Here is a 26,739-nt window from a genome sequence, read left to right as displayed (position 1 = left end):
AGGCAATCAGTGGATCCCGGAAAAAGTTGAATCAGCAGAAAGAGCTGAACTAAGCTAACTCAGGTGTTTGCTAACCATCAAAATTAAATGCCATCCGCCTTGGGGGCAGGCATCTAACCTATGAGAACCCACCCAGTTGGCCAAATGGGAATGGGTGAAGAGCTCTATTTGATTTGTCAAAAAAAACATCATGCTTCCGTTTGATGGACAGAATGTATTATGTGTAGTAAACATTTGAGCTGACCATTTATTGTGATATTTATCTGTTCTTTGCAATATGCATATTGCGTATGCTGATATCGCGATAATGATATATTTGCGATATATTGTGCAGCCCTACTGAACATCTTTTATTTTATTTCTGGAAATGACAATTTGTAAAAGAAACCAGGCTTTCAGCCCGTTGCCACCAACAGCGACTGAATGTGTTTCTCATTAACTACATTCCCAGCTGTTTGCGGCTTATTGTCCATCCACCTGTCTATCCAACATGCGTTCCATTATCATAGCTGACTGGCATTTTTGTACCATTAGCTGTGAGCTTTTTACCAGCCCTTCACTAATGAGAAGTCTTTCTCTCTGGCTGGTCGTCTTGTTAAAACATCCGGCTCTACTGTCATGTGATGATGAAGTCTGAGTAAATTATGCTTTTCCCCCTTTCACAACCAAGGCCGAGTCAAACATGCTGCATTTGTTTGGAGCTGAGCGTCCCTGCAGCAGGAATTACGTTATGAATTGTGTCTGTTTTCTTTGTTATTTTTGTAAATATCTTGTAACAAGGTTAAGCTTTAAAAGAAGAGCTCAGTTGTTGACCAGACTTATTATTTAGGTGTAAAACGCTTTGGTGTTGTGAGATATTTTGTGTACGCACACAGGAAGTGACCTTGTAGAGCTAACGCCTTCCTTCAATAGTAAATCTTGTTTTTAGGTGTTTATTCCCAGTCTTGCACAAATATCAGAAAGCATTTTATTTTAAAGAAAGGAAATGAAACACATTATCTGTTCAAAATATGACAAAGACTTCAATTTAAGTTTGGCCAGTCGTGCCAAACAAACAATATCTCAAAAAGGAAACATTGGATCATATTCTGACATTTGAGTGAGCTGAGGAGTTTTTATATTACATCTGCAAGGTATGTAAACGTGGCATAGTTAAGGGAGTACTAACTGATACCGATCATTTCTGATATTACATTTTAACGCCATTATTGGCTTATAATATCAAACATCCCGAATGCAAATTACTGATATTTAGGCAAAAATTATTATCTATTATTTTTTTAATATCTTCTTATCCTAAATTGCATTACTCTATAAGAAGAAGACTAATTAATAGTTTTCTTGAAACAAAATCTACTAATTTCTATTTATTACTGGAAATAAATAGGCTGTTGCTTACCTTTTGCTCAGTAGGGATGTAAGAAAAAATTGATAATGCAATATTTTGTGATTTTTTTCCTGCAATATTATATTGATATTGAAAAGCCGTGTATCAACGTTTTGGAAGAATTTACGTGCAAACATTTGTGTATTTTCTTTTCTTTTTGCGCAATTCAAACACCGACCACTAGCAGGCAGCAGTGTGCCATGGGTTTTGTTTCCACCACTGAACTGTAAATCCCTCTATTATGGTTCAGATTCCCCATGTTAAACTTGTTACGTATCAGTTTGGACTGTTTATTGAATTTTTCTACAATAATTTCAGTCTAAAAAATTGCTAATCTCATCTGGCTGAATGTATCACAATATATCGTGATATATCGAGTCAAATTATCATATTTATTGATTTATTGACCTAGGTTTAACAGCAGCCTGTCTTTTCTAGAGTTCCAAATAAATTGTAGCCTGGCCTGCCAGACTCGTCCTCTGTTTAATTCTGCACAGAGAAATAGTCTGGGAACTCTCCTATTCAAAGAACCCCACCCCCTGAGAATTCTAACTGAGCCAATCAGCGCTGAGTAGGGTACGTCACACACCATAACGCTGAGTTTGTCGTAAACATGGCTACTGAAGCGGAGTTCGCGGCGGCTCTTTCCTCTGTTCTGAATGACGTGAATGTCTTTAAACCCACAACAAGTAGAAGCGCTAAAAGCCTTTCTTCTAAAAAAAAAAGAAGTTTGCGCCGTTGCCAGACGTCTTTTATTACTACAGCTAAATAACTATTTAAATTAATAATGAATTAAAATGTAATAAATATTAAAAATAATATAGATTTTTTTAAATCTTTTTATACATATAGTAATTTACAACTTAGATAACTTATCACAACCATAATTTTTCGAAAAGGAATAGGAAGAAGCATAGCTTATTTCACCTATCCCTAAATCAATTTACTCATACTTAAAAATTTTAATATCTTAATACAACAACTTCTGAACACAATGTCCCAATACAACCACTCAAAAGCATCAACATCAATTACAACAACGTTAATACATATTATCACTACAGTACATATGCAAATCAGTGATCCTCTTGTCTATATCTGGAAAAACTTAATTCTTTATATAATTTCTTAAATTGCACCATATTTAAACTTTCTTTGATTCTTTCCTCAAGACTATTCCATGAAATAACTCCACTAATTGAAATACACATACTTTTAAATTTTGTTCAGGCATAATGCTACTTCAAATTTAATCCCTCGTCTTTCTGCAAACAGTTTTTGAATATTTTTAGGCAGTATTATTTTACTTTGTACATAAATAATGCAGTCCTAAATTATATCAAGTCTTTGAACTTTAAGGTTTGTAATTTTATTAACAAGCTATTTGTGTGTTCATTATATCCCACATGACTGACCAACCTCTTGGCTCGTTTTTGTAACGTACAAAGTGAATATAGGGTGGTTTTATTGATGTTCCCCCACATTTCAACACAGTAAGTTAGGTATGGTACTATCAGTGTGCAGTACAGTATAGAAAATGCCTTTTGATTCACAAAATGTCTTACTTTTCCCAACACCCCAATACTCCGTGCTACCTTTCCTTTAGCATATTTTATGTGAGGTTTCCAACATAATTTGTGATCAAGGATCACACCCAGAAATGTATTTTCATACACTCCTTTTATAATAATATCATTTATAGTTATTGCCTTATGTGTGTTTATTTTACGTTTTCCAAACAACCTAACTTTAGTTTTGTTTAAGTTTAATGATAATCTGTTCAAATCAAACCATAGTTTCAGTTGAGCCATTTCTGTTGTTACCAACTTACAAAGATCTTGCAAATTCTCTCCCGAATCAAAAAATTTGTATCATCTGCAAATAAAACACATTTTAATGCTCTGGAAACCTCACACAGCGTTTGACCCAAAACGGACCCCTGTGGCACCCCATGATTGATACTACGCAGTTCTGACTTATAATTATTTATTTGTACAAATTGATTTCTATTGGTTAAATAACTTGTAACCCAACTGAGAACAACTCCCCTAATACCATATTTTTGAAGTTTATTAATTAACACTGTATGATCAATTGTATCAAAGGCTTTTTTTTATCTACAAATACTCCAACTGCACATTCCCTTATATCTATAGAACTAGTGATTTTTTTCAACAATTTCCATTAATCCCATTGATGTAGATCTATTTGTTATGAACCCATACTGACTATTTGATAACAGATTATGATTTTCAATGAATTTGTCCAGTCTGTTAACAAATAACTTTTCTAAAATTGTTGAAAATTGTGATAATAATGAAACTGGTCTATAATTAGTGAGTTTCTTATTGTCTCCTTCTTTTTATAATGGAATAACCTTAGTTGTTTTCATTTTACATGGAAATAAACCAGCTGTGGAGGACAGATTACAAATATAAGTCAGTGGCTGCACAATGACCCCTACAGCCTTCTTTATCAAAGACATGTCTATATCATGTAGATGTTTTGCTTTGACAACCACCAACTATTTCAATAACTTCCCTCTCTGTTACTGGTGTCAAAAACATAAAGGCTGGGTTGATTTCTATTAAGTCCTCAGCTCCTCCCCCTCCCTCCTCTAACTGAGGAGTACACATTTTTTCAGCCAGTTTTGGTCCCACATTTACAAAGTAATTAATAATTTCTTGTGCCACATCATTCATGTTGTGCATAATTACCTCATTTTCCATAAAACGGTATCCGCGGGTCCTTAAAAACTGGGGCGACGGTGGCACAGGAGTTAAGTGCTCGCCCCGCAATCGGAAGGTTGCAGGTTCGAGCCCCGCTCAGTCTGTCGTTGTCGTTGTGTCCTTGGGCAAGACACTTAACCCACGTTGCCTGCTGGTGGTGGTCGGAGGGACCGGTGGCGCCAATGCTCGGCAGCCTCGCCTCTGTCAGTGCGCCCCAGGGCAGCTGTGGCTACATTGTAGCTCATCCCCACCAGTGTGTGAATGGGTGAATGACTGGTTGTGTTGTAAAGTGCCTTGGGGGGTTCCAGGACTCTAGAAGGCGCTATTTCAAATACAGGCCATTTACCATTTACCATTTAAAAAGTCTTGAAAAGACTTAAATTAGCTTTTCCAAATTTAAGGCCTTAAAAATTACAAATAATCCTTAAATAGAGTTTCCAAAGGTCTTAAATTACCAAAGACCCAATAAACACGATTCTTTTGTTTCTATAAAATGTTTGTGACTTTCTAGTTAGTGTTCAGCATTTTTTGTGTCTGTTGTTGGCGTAAGCGGAACCGTACTCATTCAGTCTGTTGTGAAAGGGGGCTATTTTTAGATGAGCACATTTGTTGGTTAAGTTAAACTTGCGCCATGGGGAAGTGCAAGTTTAATGGTAACTGGATGGTTAATCCCATGTTCGTGACGCGGTTAGCACCGGTTCCAGGCAATAGCTGGAAATTATAGCTTAAATTTTATTTTCTAAAATTGCTTACATTTGGTCAAAGTGGCCTTAAAAAAGGTCTTAAAAAGTCTTAAATTTGGCTCCCTTTAACCTGCAGATACCCTGAAAAAAATATAGTGGGTAATTTTACTTTTGGACCTATTCCCAATAATTGTATTTAAAACATTCCATCATATATAATAAAACAGTGATAAAATGTAATCTATTAAAATATGCATGCAAAATCAACTAAAATTACACATGATAAAGCTGATAAGCTTTAGATCTGGAAGTACCAAAATAAAATCTATTAGATTATAATAATAAAACTACCTAAATATTAAAGCCATATTTATGTTTAGCTGCTATGTGAGTAGAAACGTTTTGAGACAGTTTTAGGTGTTTGGGGCCGACCAACAAGAACCCACCCTGTTATGTATATGTGGCGTCTCTGCTTTCCCTTTTATAGCCTGCTTAATAAAGAGGAGCATGCCATACGTAACCCAGTATTATTATGGTTATCACCAGAGCTTTATGCTTTCATGATTAAACTCCTGCTTCTCAAACATTACAGTCATGTAATATTCTAGCTTTTCATTTCTCTTCCCAGGAAATCAGACAAACAAATATGCAGGTTAAATGTCACACGTCCGTGTTAGCTGCTGTTTCCGATCATGAACAACCTTCATCTCAAACATGGTGTGTATCCAGTGGAAGCACCGTGATCCAAATAAACGTTCCGCTGCAGCTGTTTATATTTGGCGCTGCTGATGGAGTAGGAGCCTTAGCTGTCACATAGTCTGCATGCCTCGCCATGTCGACCAGAGCATTTCATACGTAGAGACAATTCAATGTGCTTTCCATTAGCGAGATTAGCACCAACATTACAGCACAATTTAAATTCTGTCTGCAGTTCTGATTTCTTACATTACTTCCATTTATTCCTAAAGGAGAGAAAAGATGTATAAGGAGAGCATCTCTGTTGCTTCGGTGATTTGGGACAGATTGGAGTTAATGAAGTACAACATAATGTTTTATAACTAATGGTAGAACTAAAGATGTAATCAGTGGTTTTTGTTTCTTGTTCTGTTAGTCTAATTGATACCTTCTACCTGCCATTCCACTTCATTATCTACAGTGTTTCTTTAATGATGTTTATGAAAATTAATTGTAATGTGCCAATTTGTCTGTATTATGGGCTTTAACAAAATAGCCACTCTGTTCATCCCATGCTAATAGATTATCCACTCACTGCTAAAAGGTTCTACTTTTCAATTTTCTGTCCATAAACATACATTTAAAATAGAGCTGAAAGCCCCCTAAGCACCTGCTTATCTGATGAAACACTGAGTCATAAGCTGCTATTTAGAGTTAGCACTGTGTAAATGGTTCTGCAATGAGGTGTTGCACACATTACACCATCATCTGAATTAATTTAACGCCAAGGAGCTGCTGATATTACGACTGCTTTTAGTGTTTGTTTGGTTTTATTTATTGAAAATAATGTTAAAAACCTTGTAAATGGTACATTTGCCTAAAGAAGGCATATTTGATTCAAATATATTCTGAAATTCAGTTATTTTGTGTGGAGCCAGATGGCTGCCACCCTTATATTCAGTAGGGATCTAAGAAAATATGGATACACTGAAATATTGCCATATTTCATGTTTGTGAATGGATATTTCAAAAAGTTGCATCAGTTTTGATTTAGAATTTACATGCACACATCCACAGTATTTCTTTCTGTGGTGTAATTCACACTCCTACCACTAGATGGCAGCATCTTTTACTGCCTTATACTGAGGTCTCACAATAACACAAGATGTGTCTTGGAAATGTCTGGTCGGAGTTTTACAAGTAAATTAAATCTTAAAATTATAAAACATATGTCTTAAAGTTATAAAATATATATCATCAGGCTTTTAGTATCACAATATATGGTATTGCTTCCCCTGTATTTTTGATAAATATTATATTGTTTCCCCTGTATTGTGATAAATATCGTATTGTTCCCCGTATTGTGATAAATATCGTATTGTTCCCCGTATTGTGATAAATATCGTATTGTTCCCCGTATTGTGATAAATATCGTGATGTTCCCCCGTATTGTGATAAATATTGTATTGTTTCCCCTGTATTGTGATAAATATCGTGATGTTCCCCCGTATTGTGATAAATATTGTATTGTTTCCCCTGTATTGTGATAAATATCGTGATGTTCCACCGTATTGTGATAAATATTGTATTGTTTCCCCTGTATTGTGATAAATATCGTGATGTTCCACCGTATTGTGATAAATATTGTATTGTTTCCCCTGTATTGTGATAAATATCGTGATGTTCCACCGTATTGTGATAAATATTGTATTGTTTCCCCTGTATTGTGATAAATATCGTGATGTTCCCCCTGTATTGTGATAAATATCGTATTGTTTCCCCTGTATTATGGTAAATACCGTACTGTCACTATACAGAAAATGCAGTTCATCTCAAGACTTTGCTTTTAAAGTGACCTGACTTTTGTTTTTTCACTAATTTTTTACTTGACTTTGTGTGTATATACAAGCATTGCTTGCCCTGCACACTTAAGTTGGATTGTGTAAAACTCCCATCAGTCATTGCTTTAAAATTGAAGCTGTAATAAATGGAACTCGCATCGACAAAAGAAACTAGAGAATGCAAAATACCAGTCGCCAGTTTCTAGAATCAAACATCTTTTGTTTGTGACTTCAAATGGTGTTTTTCTTTTAGGGACTCTGGTAGTTTGTCCTAAAGTTGAAGTGGTAGCAGTCGGCTGCTTCTCCTCTGATATTATTGAGCAGAGAACCTCTCACACAGTGGTGTTTGTTGCTAAATATGTGAGAACCTCTCACACAGTGGTGTTTGTTGTTAAATACGTGAGTGTGTGATGAGTGGAGGACCCAGGTAAATGTGGAAGGATATATTTGCAGGATATTTGTAAAATCTTGAAGCTTAACTATAGTATATTATCCCCTGGAGGAGTGATATTTCTGCACACCTGAAAAAAGAACACACACACACACACACACACACACACACACACACACACACACACACACACACACACACACACACACACACACACACACACACACACACACACACACACACACACACACACACACACACACCCTAATACTCTTCTCTGAAATCAAAAAATAAGACTGATTCCAGGTCAGTTTGTCATGTGTCTGGAAAGCCTGATACACCAGCTACACACATGCAGGAACATCCCTGCAACACACACACACACACACACACACACACACACACACACACAGAGCGAGAACCCAATAAACAAGTGCTATTGAGTACCAAGGAGGGTCAGGAGTAATAATGGCTGGCTCCTCTTGACTCCGTCCCTCTCTCTTCCCTCCTTCATGAATTCAATTCTCTTTTCAGTGTGAAGACCTTTCCACCCTCTCAATCTCGCTGTCCTCCGCTTTTTCTCACACTGCTTTTGCTCTCTCTCTTTCTCCATCACTTTTCCTCTGCTCTTTCATTTCAGTTTTCCTTTCATCCTGTTGAGCTTTTTTTCCAGCAAAGGCTCCCTTTTATTTGGTTTTTAGTGGCTCGTGTCAACATGCTGCAACTCTAAGGTTATAACTCTTTACGCACATCTGAACATTCTTCAGTTATCATTCAAATAGAGTCTGTAAAATGAAACAGTTAAACACATCAGTGTCCTTGCTTTTGATCAAAGTCCAAACACACTTTTCATGTTTGTTCCTTTGAATGGCATTTATTAGCGATGGGGTTATTTAATAAAATGAAACATGAAATTTGATTAATAGTTCAAAGTTATCAGAACTAAATGCAGAATCATATTTTCTAATCCATTAAAACCATAGAATGTAAATAATGTAACCAGGAACAAATTAAAACTTTGTACGTGTTTACATTCTGTCATTTTCTTACATTTGAAGGTTGGACTAAATACTTGTTTTTGTTTCCTATTTCTCAGATAAATAGACCCAGGGGCCATTCATTTGAGTTTTATAGATGAGTGAGTAGAAAATGTTTTTTTTTTTCCCCACCTGATTTAGAGACGATCTTCAGCATCCAAATGAATCTGAGCTATCTGAAGGTGAAGCGTCTACTTTGGACCATCCTATAAATTGACTTTTCCATTTCTACTCTAATTTGTTGGTAAATGAGAATGCTCAGACTTCTGAGGTGGTAGAATTGTCTCACTGCAATGGTTCTCTGGTGCTGACCACCCTCTGAAAGTCACAATGGGGTTCATCTTTGCAGGGTCTTAGCAAAGTCTTAAAGACCAAGTTCACTCATTTTCTCGACATGTCTGAAGTGGTCTCTTAGCCTAGTGTTCTAGAGCAAATTCTTGCTTTGCAAAGTTTGATCTAGGAAGGCTCCATTGGAACCTCTACAGCCCCTAGCAGCATTCTGGCTGGTCACAGGTCTTTATAGTGGTTTCAATCCTATAGAGCACTGTGATTGGTCCACAGTGATGGGCCAATCACAGTGCTCTATCAGCTTTGTGAACCAATCACAGTGATTTATCCAGTTTGTGGGCCAATCAGGGCCCTGTATTTGTCTGGTGGGTGGGATGTTGCAACAGAGTAGAACAAGATGGCGACAGCTTGTTTGAAACGGCTTTTACATCAATTTTGGACTATTTGGACTTTGGCTTTATTACAGTCAGGAGCAGATAGATGTATTTAAGTCCTTTTTTTTTAAAAAAGGATGTATTTTCACCTTCTTCAATTGCGGACTGCCTCGTTTACTGACATCCGTTGTGGTGAGTACGTCCCGTTGTTCATTGTCCAGTAGTATGTGGCGATCGTTTGGAAGACAATGGTACAACCCGTCCCACCACAAGAGCCTTCAATGGAGCGTTACCAGACTAAATAATATATTTATTTAGTCTGTATCGATATAATATCATATCACGATCAAATATTGGAATCTTAATCCAGTTTGAAGGGACCCTAATTCAGATAATGGTGGATTAGCCCCTTCACTTTTTTACATTCATGTTACTGAAGACTATGAGCACAGACCATTTTACCCCATGAGAGTGAAACACCTGGGTACACCTGTGCAGCATGCTGTTTTAAAGCCCCATTTTCTGCTCTATTTTATACAGGTTTAGCCCTAAGGGCCACATTTGGTTGATTTCTCTGAATTAGCCAATCACCAAAGAGCTTTTAAGGTATGCTTGCCCATTGGGCGGGGGCCGGAGCAGTATAAAAGGGTTCGAGGACCAGCATAGTCTCCCGTTCTCCCTTAAAACAACCATTTCACCACAAACTAAAGTGTAGATGGAATGGATTTACTGACCAGATATTTTTTGTCTTATTGCGACCTGCATGCCTCTGGGCCTTTTTTTTTTTTTGCTCTTGTTGTGTAAATCAATTATATCATTTTACTTTGTGTACATGCAACTATTGCCTTCAGCCATTCTATAGATGCTGTCAAAGACAAACTTCTCATTTTTTTGCAGACTAGCAGTTTGTTTATTTGCAACTACAACATTGTTTGTCATTTGTTCTCTGAATGAGTCCTAAACTAGTAATTTTACTTTAAAGATTTGGGTGTTTGGAGCATCAAAAACTGAGTTTATTAATAATTTAGGTTTTATGAATCCAAGGTTATTTTTATAGCTGCAATCTAAAAGTAATTTTATGCATTTGTATTTGTGACAAAGAAAAGCAGACGGAAGTTGTATTTTTAAGGGGTATTGCTCTGCCAGATCTTTCAAAGAAAAGAACAGATAAGAAAATAACAGGAAGGAATCTGATTGCTACAATGTGGAAACACAACTCTGGGTGTAATTAGTTGTCCTTTGTGTATGTTGCATGAGTTTAAGGAACTTTTCAAAATAAAAACCCTAAAATTGTCCAAATATCTTGTTATTGACATCCACTTTTCTAACTATTTATTGCATTTTAACTGAATTTCATGATTCCATGTATCTGCTGCCCCCTAGATGTGCCAATGGATTCTACGGCCAGCCCAGTGTACCAGAAGGATCCTGTCAACCCTGTGACTGCACTGGCAACTTGGATTTATCCCTACCTGGCAGCTGTGATCCTATCACAGGCCAGTGTTTGAGGTGTCGCCAGGGTTACGGTGGAGACACTTGTGAGATCTGCGTGGACGGGTACTATGGAGATGCTGTCATAGCGAAGAACTGCACACGTACGTAATTGCACATTATAACATAAATATCTAGAGCTATGCCAAGCTAAGTACAGTTTGATCCTGATCTCTGTCTTAGATCAGGCTCTAGGAAAACCAACCATATGACATATCTGACCTTTGATTGTGTTGTTAGGTGGTAGAAAGTGATTCATTGAGTACTGATTAAAACAGACTCCCTAAAGGTATAGTTAGGGTATTCTAATGGAGTGTGAAGATTATATGATTTTTGCTGTGGCAGATTTGGCACCTTCAAGTCCTTCACTGTTTTACATTGCCAATGTTTTATTTTTTTCAACTGGTTACACACATGAGTGTTTAACAAAAACATCTGATTCTTTTTACTGGACATTATTTGTTTTTATACCCCCCACGTTGTCCAGACTTTAACATGTAAGTTCACTTTATGGGGGCTTGTCTGGGATTTGTAGAGAATTTTTATATCTTGGAATGTATATGGTAAGTCCCATATATTTGGTTTTCTTATTTTGCTCAGCTGGGAAGGGAGGAGGCCCATGTTTAGTTGGTCTTTTTGGCCTAGCCTTTTCATATTTACATTTTTATGTAGGGCTGTGTTAGCTGACGTGGCTCTTCAATATTGCATGGACATTGAGGGCAGTTCCACTGTATTGGCAGACCGGGGTGGTGGTCCCCCTATTTAAAAAGGGGGACCACAGAGTGTGTTCCAACTACAGGGGAATCACACTTCTGAGCCTCCCTGGTAAAGTCTATTCTGTGGTTCTGGAGAGGAGGGTCTGGCGGATTGTCATACCTTGGATTCAGGAAGAGCAATGAGGTTTTCGTCCTTACCATGGAACACTGGCCTAGGTCTATACCCTTAGGGTGAGTGGGAGTTTGCCCAATCAATCTACATGTGTTTTGTGGATTTGGAGAAAGCATTTGACCGCGTCCCTAGGGGGGCCCTCTGGGAGGTACTTCGGGAGTATGGGGTACCAGGCCCTCTGATACGGGCTGTTAAGTCCCTGTATGATCGGTGTCAGAGCTTGGTCCACATTGCTGGCAGTAAGTCAAGCTTGTTTCTGGTGAGGGTTGGACTCCGCCAAGGCTGTCCTTTGTCACAGATTCTGTTCATACCTTTTATGGACAAGATTTCTATGCGCATCCAAGGTGTTGAGGGCATCTGTTTTGGTGGCCTGAGGGTCAGGTCTCCCTGGTGAGGTTTTCCAGGCACGTCCAACCGGGAGAAGGCCTAAACGAAGACCCAGGACATGTTGGAGAGACTATGTCTCAAGGCTGGTCATAGAACACCTTAGGATTCCCCTGGAGGAGCTGGTCTAAGTTGTTGGGGAGAGGGAAGTCTGGGCCTCCCTGCTTAGGCTACTTCCCCCGCAACCCCACCCCGAATAAGCAGCCAAAAATGGATGGGCATTTTTATATAAGGCTACATATTATGCAAAGCTCTCATTCTTTGGATTATTATGTTGCTATTTTTATTTTTACTGCCTCTACTAACACACAATTTGAGAATATAAACCATCCATCTATTTTCTGTCAGAATTTGGTGTCTGCAATCTTACGCAGGGGACACACCGGCCGCGGAAGCGCCGCGAAGCGAATCGCTCACGAAATTCGGCCGCTACTCGCCGCTCCTCAGTTCAGATCAGACGCACTCCAGCTGAGGCGTGCCTCGGCTCAGCTGTAGTTTTTCTTTTAAACACTTGGTGTCCTCTATTTCCTCTCTGCCTTTTCTCAGCTCTTTTCCTCTACGTTTGAGTGTGTGTGTGTGTGTGTGTGTGTGTGTGTGTGTGTGTGTGTGTGTGTGTGTGTGTGTGTGTGTGTGTGTGTGTGTGTGTGTGTGTGTGTGTGTGTGTGTGTGTGTGTGCGTGTGTGTGTGTGAACCTATGGTATGAGTTGTTTCTGCCAGTTGAATCTCTTGGAACCCGCTCCAATTCTGCAGCTGTATCCTAGCAGTTTCTTCCTAAATGGGTACGTAAATAACCATGTTTTTTGGGGGTCGTACAGCTCCTTGTGTTTCTCAGCTTAATTCATTTAAAGTCATCCATCTTAACTGCTTGCCTCAGAATTTCTGCCTCTCTGTCCTGTTTGCTCCGGTGAAAAGACACCCAAAACCACACCCCCCTTCACGTGGTCACACACGCACACAAGTTCGATGTGTGTGTATGTGTGTACGTGTTCGTGTGGTTTTTCTGCAGTGTCTGATTACGAACACATTTGACTATTGCGGAATTTTATTTTGAAATGCTTTAATTTGTTAACTTTACCGGCCTGCCTCTTATGTCTAGGTTTGACTTCCTGCCAGAATTGACGCGATTCACCCGCGGCTCGCGAAAAAAATAGAGCCGACGCCAAAATGATCTCTGCACGGCGCGGGCTGGAGCGCCGGCGCGAGGCGATTCGCGGCGCTTCGGCGGCCCATGTGATCTATAGAATAGCTTAACAAGGGCGCCGAATGAAGGTGGTCCCATTTTCGCGGCGCTTCCGCGGCCGGTGTGTCCCCGGCGTTACGCTTCTATGTGCCATTTGAAAATGTCCCTTATTGTGATGTCACAATCAGGAAAATATGTATAGAACATCCCCCTACCCTGTTAGCATTTAGGAAGGAATCTGCTCTGTATGTCAATGAGCAGTGGCTCTACTCCAAGCCCCTACTAATATCTGTGCACTTCATCTCATTATACACCAATCAGGGGATTGTTGGGCGTGGCTAGCAGCACTTCATTTGCATTAAAGTCATAAAGCCCTGGGATGGCTCATTTTGGAGGGAACTGAAAATGTTAAGAATAAAGCATCTGAAACTGCTAAATGTGAGAGAGATCTATGCAAAGAACTTAAAAAACATAATTAATATATCTTGCATTGACTATTGAACTATTATTCAAGGATGAAAATGTCACAATAATTTAGATTTGTATCAAATTCCATTCTCTGCAGATGTTTTTTGATTTCCCTTCTCCCTGAGGTATGGACATATACAAATTACACCACGTCCCTCGTCACCTGACCTGACTAAACAAGTGAACATAGCATATTTACTTCCAGTTCACCTTGACACTGTCAACAAACTAAAACTCTCCAGAACATTTTAAAACACCTGTAATTACAAAAAAATCATGAGAGAGAATAGTTTATTTTTCAACGGCTTTTTCTAAAGAGCCAGCAGTGGAGCTTTAGTGTCTCAGCAGGGGTGTTACACTGAACAGCACTCTGTCCTTATGAAACTTAGCTAAAATTACTTAAATGATACCTTTAATACTTTCACTAAAACAGTGAGTAGATAGTACACCATCTGGAGTGTGGACATGTGTGTCGACGAGCAGCTGTGCCGGTAGGAGGTGTGATGTCGGAGCAGCCCACCGACAGCCAGCTGTGCTTAAAAAGTGAGAATAAAAACTATACCTGTAAAGAGAAAAATAAGAGAGGTGGAGGGACTGAGAGACGGCAGCAACACAGGCGTACAGATGGCACTTGTTCATGAAAGCCTTCATTAAAACCTCCACTGTTGACAAAAGCAGGAGCACAGGCAGGAGGGCAGACACCTCACACTGAGCCAAAGACGGACAGAGTGATAAACACACAGATAAGTGTGTGTCAGAGCAGCACAAAATCAGCAAGACGGCCTGACAAAGGGTATTAATGTGCGTTTGATAGTTCATTGTTCTGTAGTTGTTTCCCCTCTCCACCCACCTAAATGGTTATTGATTAATCAGCCTGATCTATTGCTCCCCTGCAGTACTGATCAGTGGCTCGTGTCTGGAAGATGGAGGGTTGTTATCGATCCTGCATGAATGACAAAAGACCACCGAGAATTATTAAAAGACAACAACTCTCCCTCTGCCTCCTTCTCCCTATCATTCCCAGTCTTAATGAATTTTATTGAGTGGGGCTGGGGAGTTCAGGGCAAGTCCATTTGTGAACTATTAAACTGAAAAAAGCAATCCTTTATGCTTTCTTTCCTTTCTTCTCTTTCGTCAGAGTTCCTTTCTTACTCCATTAATGATTTAGTCTAATTCCTTTTAAAATGGGGATTTTTATTTTCTAGCAAACTTAAAGTAGCTTTCCGGAGTTTTTTTCTTTCAGAAAGTGTGTATGATTTTTCAGAAATCCGTAAGAGTGATTGTTTCACCATGTACTGTGATATAATGTAAGCAGCACGCCCCCTGCCCTGCAGAGCTCCATGCAAAAGGAAACTGAGCGCCGACTAGAACTAACCAATAGCGTTAGACTACTGCTTAGATGCTTCAAATTTAAGGAATACCTCGGCTGACGCAGAGTTGATGAACTTTTCACGGACAAGAAAGTCTCTAAAATATAAATATATGAGAACACAACATGACATGAGAATAATACTTGTTAAACTACCTGTTTTAGCTCCGTTTGTCGGCTACAGAAGGACATAAATAAATAAAAAACGTGAAGCCGCCATCTTAAAAAAATGGATGGAGACACTATTTATGTAATATGCATCGGATAAGAGAAATACTCTGGAAAGAAACTTGAACTACAACTACTTTAGTATATTTGTTTTGTTTTACTGTATTTTTCATCATTTTTAACTAGACATCAGATTTATGTTGTTATTTTTACATTTACTTCTTTGTTCAAATATTTGTTTTATTGACTTAATAATGGAATAATTTGTAACACAAGAGTACCTTTATTAACATTACCTGGTGCATTAATAAAATACCGGGAATGGTAATACATGCACTAATTGATGTTAATAAAGAGACTGTTATTGTGTATTTTTACCAATGATTAAGAATTTTTGTACTTAAGTATGGAAGCTCATTCCTGCCACACTGATAAAAATGATTTTGTATCTCATTATTATGATTTAGTTATCTCATATTTAACTAAATCATAAAAACGAGATAGAAATTCATATTTATGAGGTAAACTATTTTTTTTTATCAGAGTGGCAGAAATGGGCTTCCGTACAATTAAAGAATATCCATTTGGCCTTTTTATTCACCAAACTTTATCTCCTTTTTTGGATATATAATTTCACCACATTTTCCATCCTCTTTTTCATACATTTTTATTCTTCCCATACAAAACCTTTAGCTGGAGAATATTTAAAAGAAAAATAACACAAGTAGACACTAAACTGATCATTTTAATGTCATAAATCAGATCTCTCTCAGGCTTTTCTTTCCCAGCAGATTTAAACCAAAAACAATTTGTTGATCTGACAGATGGTTGATGCTGAATAACTGAGCATAATGCTCTTCAAGTTATCTTGAGAGGCAGATTTAAATACAGCAGTAACTTTATACCCCAGAACAAGGCTTCATTGTAAGTCCAGATGGTCCCAGAAAGATGAAGGAAGGAGAGAGAAAGGACAGAGATTAGCTTAAATGTTCAGTTTTCCCTGTGTGTGTGTGTGTGTGTGTGTGTGTGTGTGTGTGTGTGTGTGTGTGTGTGTGTGCGTGCGTGCGTGCGTGTGTGTGTGTGTGTGTGTGTGCGTGCGTGTGTGTGCCCTTCTTCTTACCATCAGTATTTTATCATCTCACACTCACATCCATACATCTGCCTGTTCTACATCAGAGATGAAAGAACAGCAGGAGGCAGGACACACTTGTACCCATCTATACTTACGATGGGATGCGATGTAACTCCATTACAAAGCATATATACTGTGTGTGCTATCGTGCTTGTAGAGGCTCGTATAACAGATGGAAGCTGTGATGTTCAAGCTTTTAATTGTGCATCTCCAGGGCTGATTGGCGTGTGTAGGTGTAATTTATTGTCAGCATAGATTTAAACATTAGGTTTAGGTAAGGTAAAGTTGTGGAGACTATTAGATGGTACAGGAAGAGATGTGGGATAGTGGGGATAGATCTGTATATCTGTCGGCCGATGAATCTGGATGATCTTTACCGTTTTTTTATATTGGCATCGGCCAAAAGACCTCTTTAGTAGAGCCGGTTTAAAAACAGGCTCATCTGCTGGTAATGAAGGCAACTGGACTTGTTTGGTTTCTTGAAGATTTTTCGCCTCCCATCCGAGGAACTTTGTCAATTCTGACCAGAATATGGGAGTCAAGCTTGTAAGATGTAGCTGTCTATTGTTATTTAACGAGCAGAAACTACTCTTGAGTACTGTTTCTCTCTCCCCCCGGATCGTTGTTGGCATCTGTTGTGAAGGAGTCGTGTTGATTAGATGCAGGAAGGTGGGACCGAGACCGAAACTGCTTAGGAAGAAGATTCAAAGCTGCATTATAGGTACTAGAAAGGTGAAATCTAAGCCCCTCCCCTGTTTAAAGTAGGTGTTTCACATTTGGCATAGATAGCTTCTTTACTCCTCTTTCAAACCATCTATCTTCTCTGATGTGAAGGACAAGGGACACACTTTTGAAGATGACAAAGTACACATTCAGGACAGAGAAGATGGATGGTTTGAGACTCCTTCACAATAGTGGCTAAGGTCATAAATGCAAATTCACAGTGGGACATCACAGTGTTAAGATTTTCTAATCCTAACATTACATGGTTTATTTTCAGAAGCTAATGCAGAAGAAAGGTCAAGGAGATTATTTTCTTGTTCAGCCTGCATGAAAAACTCAGGGTGACCCATTAGAATAAGAAATAATCATGAAAAACATGTTTTTTCTGTCAACCACACCTTTAAAAGGCAAAAATAACAAAATTACAAGGAAGACATAGACAGGTCAAACACTGGAGATGCTCTTTTTACCCAACCAAAATAGGTCCAATTGATCACATTTAGTCTCTTTTGCACAATAAACATAAAATCCATTTTTAATAAACATTTACACAGATTTAGAAACAGTTAGGGTCTAGGGAGGCCGTAGGTCTTTATTTGATAAAGTAATTAAACATAAAAATAGCAAAACAATCGGAATGACTGCCATGGTGGTTCTAATGTTAACTTGAGACTCTTGATTGGTGTGAGTGAATGTGTCGACTATTGTATTATTTTTGGTTTCTGGTCTCTTTTAGCCTGCCAGTGCCACTCGAATGGTTCTGTGTCTGAAGTGTGCAACAGGGAGAGCGGGCAGTGTCAGTGCAGAGAAAACGTGGTTGGACGACAGTGTGACAAGTGCATGGTAAGCATCCATTTCCTAATGCTGACTCAAAACCTTCAGCTGTAGTTTTTCAGTTCTACTTGTGGCTGTGGCTGTTTTCGGCTCAGATATGAAGGTCTAGTCAACGTTTTATTTACATTTTTTACTTTTTTATTGCATAAAATAAACCTAGAAATCACCAGATAGATCCTTAATGAATGCACTGCAGCTTTAACAATGGTAGACAGGACATTATGAGTAGTATTAGAAATAGATACAAGCTGTTTATCATCGACACACAGGAGAAATAATTTAACTTCTTCATGTTTTTATTTCAGAAATAACTGTGAAAAAGTTCCTTCGTACATGCAGAGCAAATGTGTTGTTGTGTTTTCAATATGTCACATAAACATTTTTTTCTAAACACTTCTCAGAAACATTATTATTAATTTAACATCCTCCCACATGAAAGTCACACCAAGATATCTGCTGGAGGTTTTTACTTTGTTCATTGAAGATATATACGAAGGAGAATTAGGGCCACTGAAAAGAAAATAATTCTGGTTTTTTGACTTCTGAGAAAAAAGTCAAAATTCTTATTAAAAAGGTCAGATTTCTGAGAAATTACATCTCAATTCTGATGAAATAAAGTCTGAATTCTGATATTAAAGTTATAATTCTGAGATTAAAGTCAGAATTCTGAGATTAAAGGCAGATTTCCTAGATTAAAGTCTATTTCTGAGATTAAAGTTGTAATTCTGAGATTAAAATCAGAATTCTAAGATTAAAGTCAGAATTCTGAGATTAAACAGAATTCAGAGAATAAAGGCAGAATTCTTAGATTAACTCATTCCCTGCCAGCCGTTTCCTGATCACTAACGGCTTGCTCTGCCAGCGTTTCTCACCGTTTTTACTGTTTTTTAAGAGTCACAGAACGTTGCACGCTAGCATGATGTTGATGCCAAAACAACCAAAACAAAGAGGAGACTCACCTCTTACATCAGGAAGAATCCGCGTGTTTCGAGCGTTATCCGTTCTTTCATAATCCGTTGTTGAATTGTGATCGGCAGACGCTTTTCCGGTTAGCGCCTCACTTTTTTTTACAGGAACGGCCCAAAACGATCTCCTAACACATGGATGTGTTGCTTCCTGATCATGTGATCTGTGACGTATGCGGATGAAGATTGGCTTCAGGGCTGAGATGTTTGTTCTCTCAGCGTGGAGGCTTGTTCTGATGCTCAAACAGTAAAAAAAAAAAAAATGCAAATGACGACTTTAGTCGTCATTGGCAGTGAACGGTTGGATCTAAAATGATGACTTTAGTCGTCAATGGCAGTGAAAGATTTAAAGTCAGAATTCTGTGATTAAAGCCAGAATTCTAAGATTAAAGTTAGAATTCTGAGATTAAAGTCAGAATTCTGAGATTAAATGCAGAATTCCTAGATTAAAGTCAGAATTCTGAGAGTTAAGTCAGAATTCTGAGATTAAAGTTAGAATTCTGAGATTAAAGGAAGAATTGTGAGATTAAAGTCAGAATTCTGAGAATAAAGGCAGAATTCTGAGATTAAAGTTATAAATCTGAGATTAAAGGCCGAATTCAGAGATTAAATTTATAATTCTGAGATTAAAATTACAAATCTGAGATTAAAGTCAGAAATCTTAGATTAAAATCAGAATTCTGAGATAAAAGGCAAATTTCTGATTAACTCATTTACTGCCATTGACGAGAAAAGTTGTAATTTCAAGCCCAACCGCTCACTGCCATTGACGACAATAAACTCGCCAATTGCATTTTTTACAGGGTGAGCATCTGAACGAGCCTCCACACTGTGAGAATAAACATCACGTCTCTAAAGCTGAATTTAATATGCGCGTGTCACACGTCACATGATCAGGAAGCAGAAAATCCATGAATTAGCCGATCGTTTTGGGCCGCTGCTGTGAAAAAAGCTTCTGCCGCTCACAGTTCAACAACGGATTGTGAAAGAACGGATAACTCTAGAAACACGCTGATTCTTCCTGATGTTAGAAGTGAGTTTACTCTTTGTTTTGGCAGTTTTGGCATTTACATGGTCATAGAGCACAATGTTCTGTGACTTTAAAAAAACCCCAGTAAAAACGCTCAAAAACGCTGGCAGTCAGGAGCTTTCTGATCAGGAAACAGCTGGCAGTGAATGAGTTATTATAAAAAAGTCAAAATTCAGATTTTAAAAAGTTACAATTTTTAGAATAAAAGTCAGGAATTAGAAATTAGGTCAGAATTATAATAATTTTTTTTCCAGTCGCCCTAACCCTCTTCCGTAGGTATAAAGCTATTTCCTGTCAGTATTTCAATTTCTCATTTGTCCACTGTCACTGGTCCTTTGCTTTCCTCCCCTCCGTCCATCTGCGCTGTGATTGGTCCAGCCTAACTGCTGGTGGGACGCTGAGCATCAGGAGTGTTTTCCCTGTATGTGCAGTCCCCTCGGCTCAGCGTCCCAGCGCTGTGACACGGAGGGTCACTGCACCTGTCGCCCCGGCTTCATGGGCCGACGTTGTGACTTGCGTCGCCTTGGTTACGAAAGGCGGGAGACGCGGCGACCTGTGGAGCGCATCCCCCTTGAAGCTGTGCAGCAGAGGTGGCGGGGAGCCTCCCGTGTGGGGGGCTGTCCCAGAGGAGCGTACAAACCTCAGACAGGGGTAACACACACTGCATGTGGATGGCAGTGGTGTGTTTAAAGTAGCATGGGTGTGATTTCTATGTGAAAATTCTCCAGATGAGCCGAAATGAAAGAAAACCGCTCGTCTGAGCTGTGCTGCTCGTTTTAGCACCTGGATGGTAAAACATTGCATGGAAGAGAACATAGATTACATTTTAACTTGCATGACTGTTCGTTTTTGGTTTTGCAGATATTGAATCCATCCATTTAAATACAGAAATGCTTTTATATTGTGTGCTTTGATAAATGATCTGTTTTATTTGCAAAATTATCCACAAAGATGTGTATTCAGAGTGTTTAACCTGCTTTTAAACCCCTAAAGTCTCTGTGTTTTAGAGTTCCTGATTGATTTCTCTACTCTTATTATTTTGTTCTCAGCCTGAGACTCATGGCCTAGCTACAGGTGGGGTGTGTGTCCCATGTCACTGCAACTCGTATGGTTCCAAGTCCTTCGACTGTGATGAACTGGGTCAGTGTCGGTGTCAGCCGGGCATCAGCGGAGCCAAATGTGACCGATGCTCAAGAGGATTCTTCAACTTTCAGGAGGGCGGCTGTACAGGTGAGGAGAGAATGTAGATTTATTTTAAGATACTGCTGTTGAGCTGTGATTGACGAAAGAGTGCAGAAGCACTTTTAAATTCAAACATAACTGTAACATTTTATTTTCTACTCGTTTTTTATGCGCACGACAAAATCTGTATAAAATTGTTATAATTAAAGTCAATTACATTAGAAAAGAAGAAAAGTCTGATTATCTTTCTACAAGAAGTAGCAGAGGCTTGTCAATAGGGGGCGCTAGGGCACCACCCTCACTGAGGTGAAGGAAGAAAAATAAATCTAAAAAGTAAATAACACTACTACATATATAGTAGTGTTATCTATCTATCTATCTATCTATCTATCTATCTATCTATCTATCTATCTATCTATCTATCTATCTATCTATCTATCTATCTATCTATCTATCTATCTATCTATCTAATCATACTCATATTCACTATAAATTTGTCAATTTTAATTAATTGTGTGTGCCTAAATGCAGTCTGAATCATTTACACACCACTTTCACCAGCTGTCTCAACTTAAACAGTGAATTTCCTCCAACAGACTCACTTATATCAGTCCAGGGGCGCTGGGAAAAGCACCCCTGGACTGCAGCTAAACAACCAATCATGTTTGGTTGCTAGGGAGAAGTGGGGAATTTTTGGCCATTCAGCATCAGTCAATTTATGCTCTGGCGCCTTCCGATAGGGAGCCTAAGTCACACCCATCTACTTCTGGACTATGGGTGCCATGCAAGTCAATGAAGCTAAAAACGCAAATTTCTAATCCCGTTTGTTATGTACCATGGATTTCACGTCTGATGTCCGTAAATTTTAAAGACGCATTTTGATGCCAAGAACGCACTTGTTTTTGAAGGGGGGAAACGTTATTTTAGATTTTGTGTGCAAATATGTCCAGTACTACAAATACACATCACCAAATTGAGGTCAACTTAAAATCCTTCCTTTGGGAGGAAAGAACCACCATTAATCTGGCCATGTGGTAATTAGCTGCAACGCTAGGAGAGGAGATTCGGTGGTGACGTCATTTATGCGTGTGCGGACGTCTGATTTGCAGTCAGAGGAATTAAAAACTTTTACAAGCAGGTAAATCTCAAAGTACGTGACTGTAGTGATCGAAACACCCGCCATTACTTTTCCTGTGATCCAGGGCCTAAAGGAAGCGGATTAGAAAATAGCTCTTTTTGCCCCGTTGACTTGCATTATTCATTTATTCGATCTTCCGGAGACCCATGAGGCTCCCTATAGCACCCCTGCTACAGAAAGTAGCTCGCTAGCATGCTAGAAGGGGATGGATCCCCCCGACTAGTCAGTGACTCGATGCGACCTGCTGGGTTCCTCATTTAGGAAACTTTTTTCTGATTGGCTTAATGAACTGACCTGTACTGGAATGTTTACTGTGCGAAGATCCTTGAGACGACTCTTGTCGTGATTTGGCGCTTTATAAATAAACTTGAATTGAATAAACCATGAACCCTGCTCAATGGTCAACTTTCCTGGCGGGGTCACCCATGAGGACAGTGGGAGGGTTAGAAAGTTGTTGTTGGTGCAAAACAGAAAGAAGAATATTTATTTTCACATATGGTCCCACCAATAATCCTTTTAGCAGCCTCCACTGACAAGAAGCTAATAACTGAGACTTCTAGTTTATTTCCTCTTTGCTTCGCTAGATCTCTCTAGTGTCCCATCAACCTCACCTGCTCCTCGTTCTGAATTAGCACACCTGTTTCCACTCATCCAAACAGTGCAGTGCTGAGTGAATGTAAAAGAAAAGTTGTGTGTTTGGTCGCTGGAAGGAAATAAATTCATGATTTTACAGATGAAATAAGGATTTTTGAAAAGTTGTTGCATCTTTTAGATGATTTTCTCCAAGTCTTTAGTCTTTCCTTGTTGCTTTTCTCTCCTCTTGCAGCCTGTCAGTGCAGCCATGTGGGAAATAACTGTGATGCCAACACCGGACAATGTACTTGTCCTCCCAACACAATAGGAGAGCGGTGTGATCGCTGTGCTCCAAACCACTGGAGCCACGATATTGTAATTGGATGCAAGGTAATAAATGTTTGTTATATTTAATCCTGTCACTCTGTGTCTCTTTCTGTTTCCCACCGTTACTGAACTCACTTCTCCCTATTATTTCACATTTCCCTCTTATGTAATTGTCTTATGTACGACTCGTCTAAAGGAATTTAAAAATTGTTCTACAGAGAAGGTATTAAAGGACCTTGAGGCGGCTGTAATGGTGAACCACTAGCTGTTAAAATGCTGCAAGTTTCACTTGAATCAGGTCCACATCTAAGAGTTCAGCAGGAAAAACAAAGAAGCAGAGAGAACTTGAGTTTCTCTTTCCTGCAACATAAAATCAGGATTAAGTCAAATGCTGCATGCCTAGATGTTCTAATCTGAGCTGCGTTTCTGCACAACCGATGGTTTTAATTGTAAAGTGAGCTTTAAACCATCTGTTGGACGCCTGTAGAAAGGTGTTAACCTTGCTATTCTTGGTTCTGTGTGTCTGAAAATTAAACCAGGAGTGTGGCTGCAACGTGATTGGTTCAGTGACCCAGCAGTGCAACGCCAACACTGGCTGCTGCTTCTGTCGCGATTCCTTCAGAGGAGAGAAATGTGACGAATGTCGGATTGGATTCAGAGACTTCCCTCAGGTAAATATTTTCTTTTGTTTTTGAATCCAAAACACTCAAATGCTAGAACCCGCACACATTTTGTGATATTTAGTAGAACCAGATTAGTAAAAGTTGACTTAAAGGGACAAGTAAGAATTTTAGTTACCTAATCAGTCTCAGTCGTGTTGGAAGGAAGTTTACACTGAAACAGCTTTTCTTAGGTGGCTGGGGGGTTGTAGACACTGCACCCTGTGGTGCTCTATGAAGTGCACTTAGAGGAAGTCCACATAAGGCTTCGTGTGTGTAGTAAACAAGTCTGCGATGAACTGCAGAGTTGGGTCCGTGAGCGTTGCATCATCGACCTGCACCACTCGTCATTTCTCCATCTTCCTAAACGGTGATGCCGGTCGCTGTTTGTGCTAATTTGCTGCTTGAAATTAAATTAAAACTGACATTAAAGTGTTTTAGATTAACAATATATTTCATCAGACATGTAATGCATCTGTCCAACATAACTGGACACGATAATACAATATCGTAGTTATATTATTTACTAAAAATGTTTGTGGAAAGTGTTCTTGAGCCATTTTTCTGCCTACGTCTACAAAATTCATATGCAGCAGTGGATGGTTGCCAGGTCTGTGCCGCCAGTCATCAAAGAAAGTATTTCTTGTAACACTAAGTGGACACACCTTCTTTTTAGTTTCTCTTAGCCTCTAGCCTGCTTGACCAGATGTTAACGTGGAGCTAACAGTGAATTGGAAGCAAATGGTTGGCTCGAACATCTCCAGCTACTTTATCAACAACAAATGTATCTACTTATTAACTCACCATGTGACTCATTTTCACTCGTCATCTACAATCTTAACACTGATCTGTAACTGGCAGCAGCTGCTGGACTCGTTTGTTTTGATACGTGGAGTTCAGTACCCACTTTTGGCCACAAGGTGTCATTCTTACTTCATGCACCTTTTGAATTGTGTTGATTTATTTTTAAAATAAGTTGTCAGGACAAGCCTCCCTCTTATTTGCACATATTTGAAGACTACACAAACCCTAATGTGAGTTAACCATCTGTTTCCCACAGTGCATCCAGTGCCAGTGTAGCATCGCAGGGTCGGACAGCCAGACCTGCGACCTGGAGAGGAGGGCGTGTGCCTGTGCAGACCGAACAGGAAAATGTAGCTGCAAGGTAATGGCTACGTGTCAGCAGGACATTCAGCATGAATGTTCTATTCTTGGCATTTCTGTGGAAATAAAGCCCATCATATGTTAATCCAGATTAGATCTATTCTCTAGGTGCCACATTCCTGCACTGCAGCTATTATAAAACCATAAATATCTGATATGCAAGTTATTAATGAAATTTAGTGAAGATTTAAGTGTCCCGACTCTCTTTGAAGAACCTGCACAGAAAGGCTGCAGCTGGGCACCAAGCATGCCAGCTTCCTGCTGTGAGGCAACGCACCTCCATGCTGCCCGGTGCCAAAATGGGACTGGAGAAGCAAAGTGTGATGTGCATGAATCCTTGTTTAGCTTCACTGGATCGTCGTAGACCCGTAACAGCAAACACTACAAATGCAACTTCAATCTGGGACTGGATAAGTTTTATTTGCTATAATCATGTCATCCTGATGTTAAAGTTCAGCTCAGACTGACACTTTAATCTCAGATGTAGCTTTCTTATCATAATACACCTCCTAGGGTGTGCATGTGGCACGTGCACACTAATGCAGACACAAAAGCATTAGATGACGTAATAAAGGCTGCAGATCATGTTTGTTTTTTTTCCTCAACAGGTTCGAAGTTTGTTACCTACAACAGTTTCTTCATCCTTCAGCTTTTTAAATATAAATCAGTTTTTCTCCTACGACAAATCTGGTTTGACTTTTTTTTTAAACTTCATTCGGTTTAAAATTCCAACAATCTTGCACAGAAACGAGGACTAAATTAATTGAAGAATGGAGCAAATCAGATGAATGACGATTCTTTTTGAGTTTCTGGACTTGCGGGTGAATAAAAACAACGCTTGAAACGAGATTTGTGTGTGTAATGTGTAAAATAAAACCTTTTCAGAGATCAGTTGGGTTTTCTTGAGCATAATGATAAAAGCAGAAGGGATTAGGTTTAAGAGCCCAAACACCTGTGCTGTGCTTCCTGACCCGTACTTCTCTCTCCACGTGTGTTAAAGGTTTAGATTGACCCCAAAAAGTTCAGAAAGTTCAGTTTAATTTCAACCTGCTGTAAGAAAATAAAGCATTGAATAATCTGCTGCTTCCTGCCTGATTGCTTACGCACATTCTTGCAGTGAGAATGAAATCCTCTCCAGGAACGATGAGTTGGTCTCCTGCTGTGATACACGTCTGAACACAAATTAAAATATCCGGACCAAACTGAAGGTGTTCTCCAGTTCCCGTCTGTGAATCTGAAAATATTTCAGATTTTCCCAAAAGATGTTAAGCTGCTGGGTTCCTGAGTGGAGACGCAAAGGGATAACTGATCAGATCTTAATGATTGTAATCCTGCAGTCCAGGTAGTGTAAATGTAATTTTTACAGGTGATGATATAAAAGATCTAAGATGTAAAATAGTGAGATTAAAGCTTTGTTCTCACTCCTGTTTCAGTCTCGCAGTAAATAAAGTTGACTGTGGAACTTGGTGTCCTGTTTGTGGCTTGTGGCGTTCCTCTGGGACCTGTGTTTGGAAACTTTTAGAAAATATGATAATGGGATCAAACAAGCCCAGTTTTGATATTAATAAAACTGAAACTTCAAAACTTTACATTTTCCACCTGAAATTTTGTGTGAGGAAGTTTGTTTTACTTATTTTTGCCTCTAATGCAGGGATTAAG

At 39.1% G+C, this 26,739-nt stretch overlaps 1 protein-coding gene across 6 annotated transcripts in view; it reads left to right on the top strand.

Annotated features, from left to right (window-relative positions):
- lama2 (laminin, alpha 2) overlaps window positions 1-26,739 on the top strand; it is a 246,629-nt gene that overhangs the window by 136,651 nt on the left and 83,239 nt on the right. For 3 of the 6 annotated variants that reach the window (XM_070544158.1, XM_070544156.1, XM_070544154.1), the window contains exons 21-27: window positions 10,789-11,000; window positions 17,945-18,051; window positions 20,416-20,688; window positions 21,087-21,267; window positions 23,184-23,320; window positions 23,797-23,928; window positions 24,977-25,081. In XM_070544158.1, coding sequence (XP_070400259.1) covers window positions 10,789-11,000; window positions 17,945-18,051; window positions 20,416-20,688; window positions 21,087-21,267; window positions 23,184-23,320; window positions 23,797-23,928; window positions 24,977-25,081 — 1,147 coding nt within the window. The remainder of the gene's footprint in view (window positions 1-10,788; window positions 11,001-17,944; window positions 18,052-20,415; window positions 20,689-21,086; window positions 21,268-23,183; window positions 23,321-23,796; window positions 23,929-24,976; window positions 25,082-26,739) is intronic. The other 3 variants (XM_070544166.1, XM_070544163.1, XM_070544160.1) reach the window with 1 other exon arrangement.

Source organism: Nothobranchius furzeri, chromosome 2 (genome assembly GCF_043380555.1).
Source record: "Nothobranchius furzeri strain GRZ-AD chromosome 2, NfurGRZ-RIMD1, whole genome shotgun sequence".
NCBI lineage: Eukaryota > Metazoa > Chordata > Actinopteri > Cyprinodontiformes > Nothobranchiidae > Nothobranchius > Nothobranchius furzeri.
The sequence above is the reverse complement of the archived record's forward strand: the minus strand, read 5'-3'. Positions and strand labels throughout refer to the sequence as shown.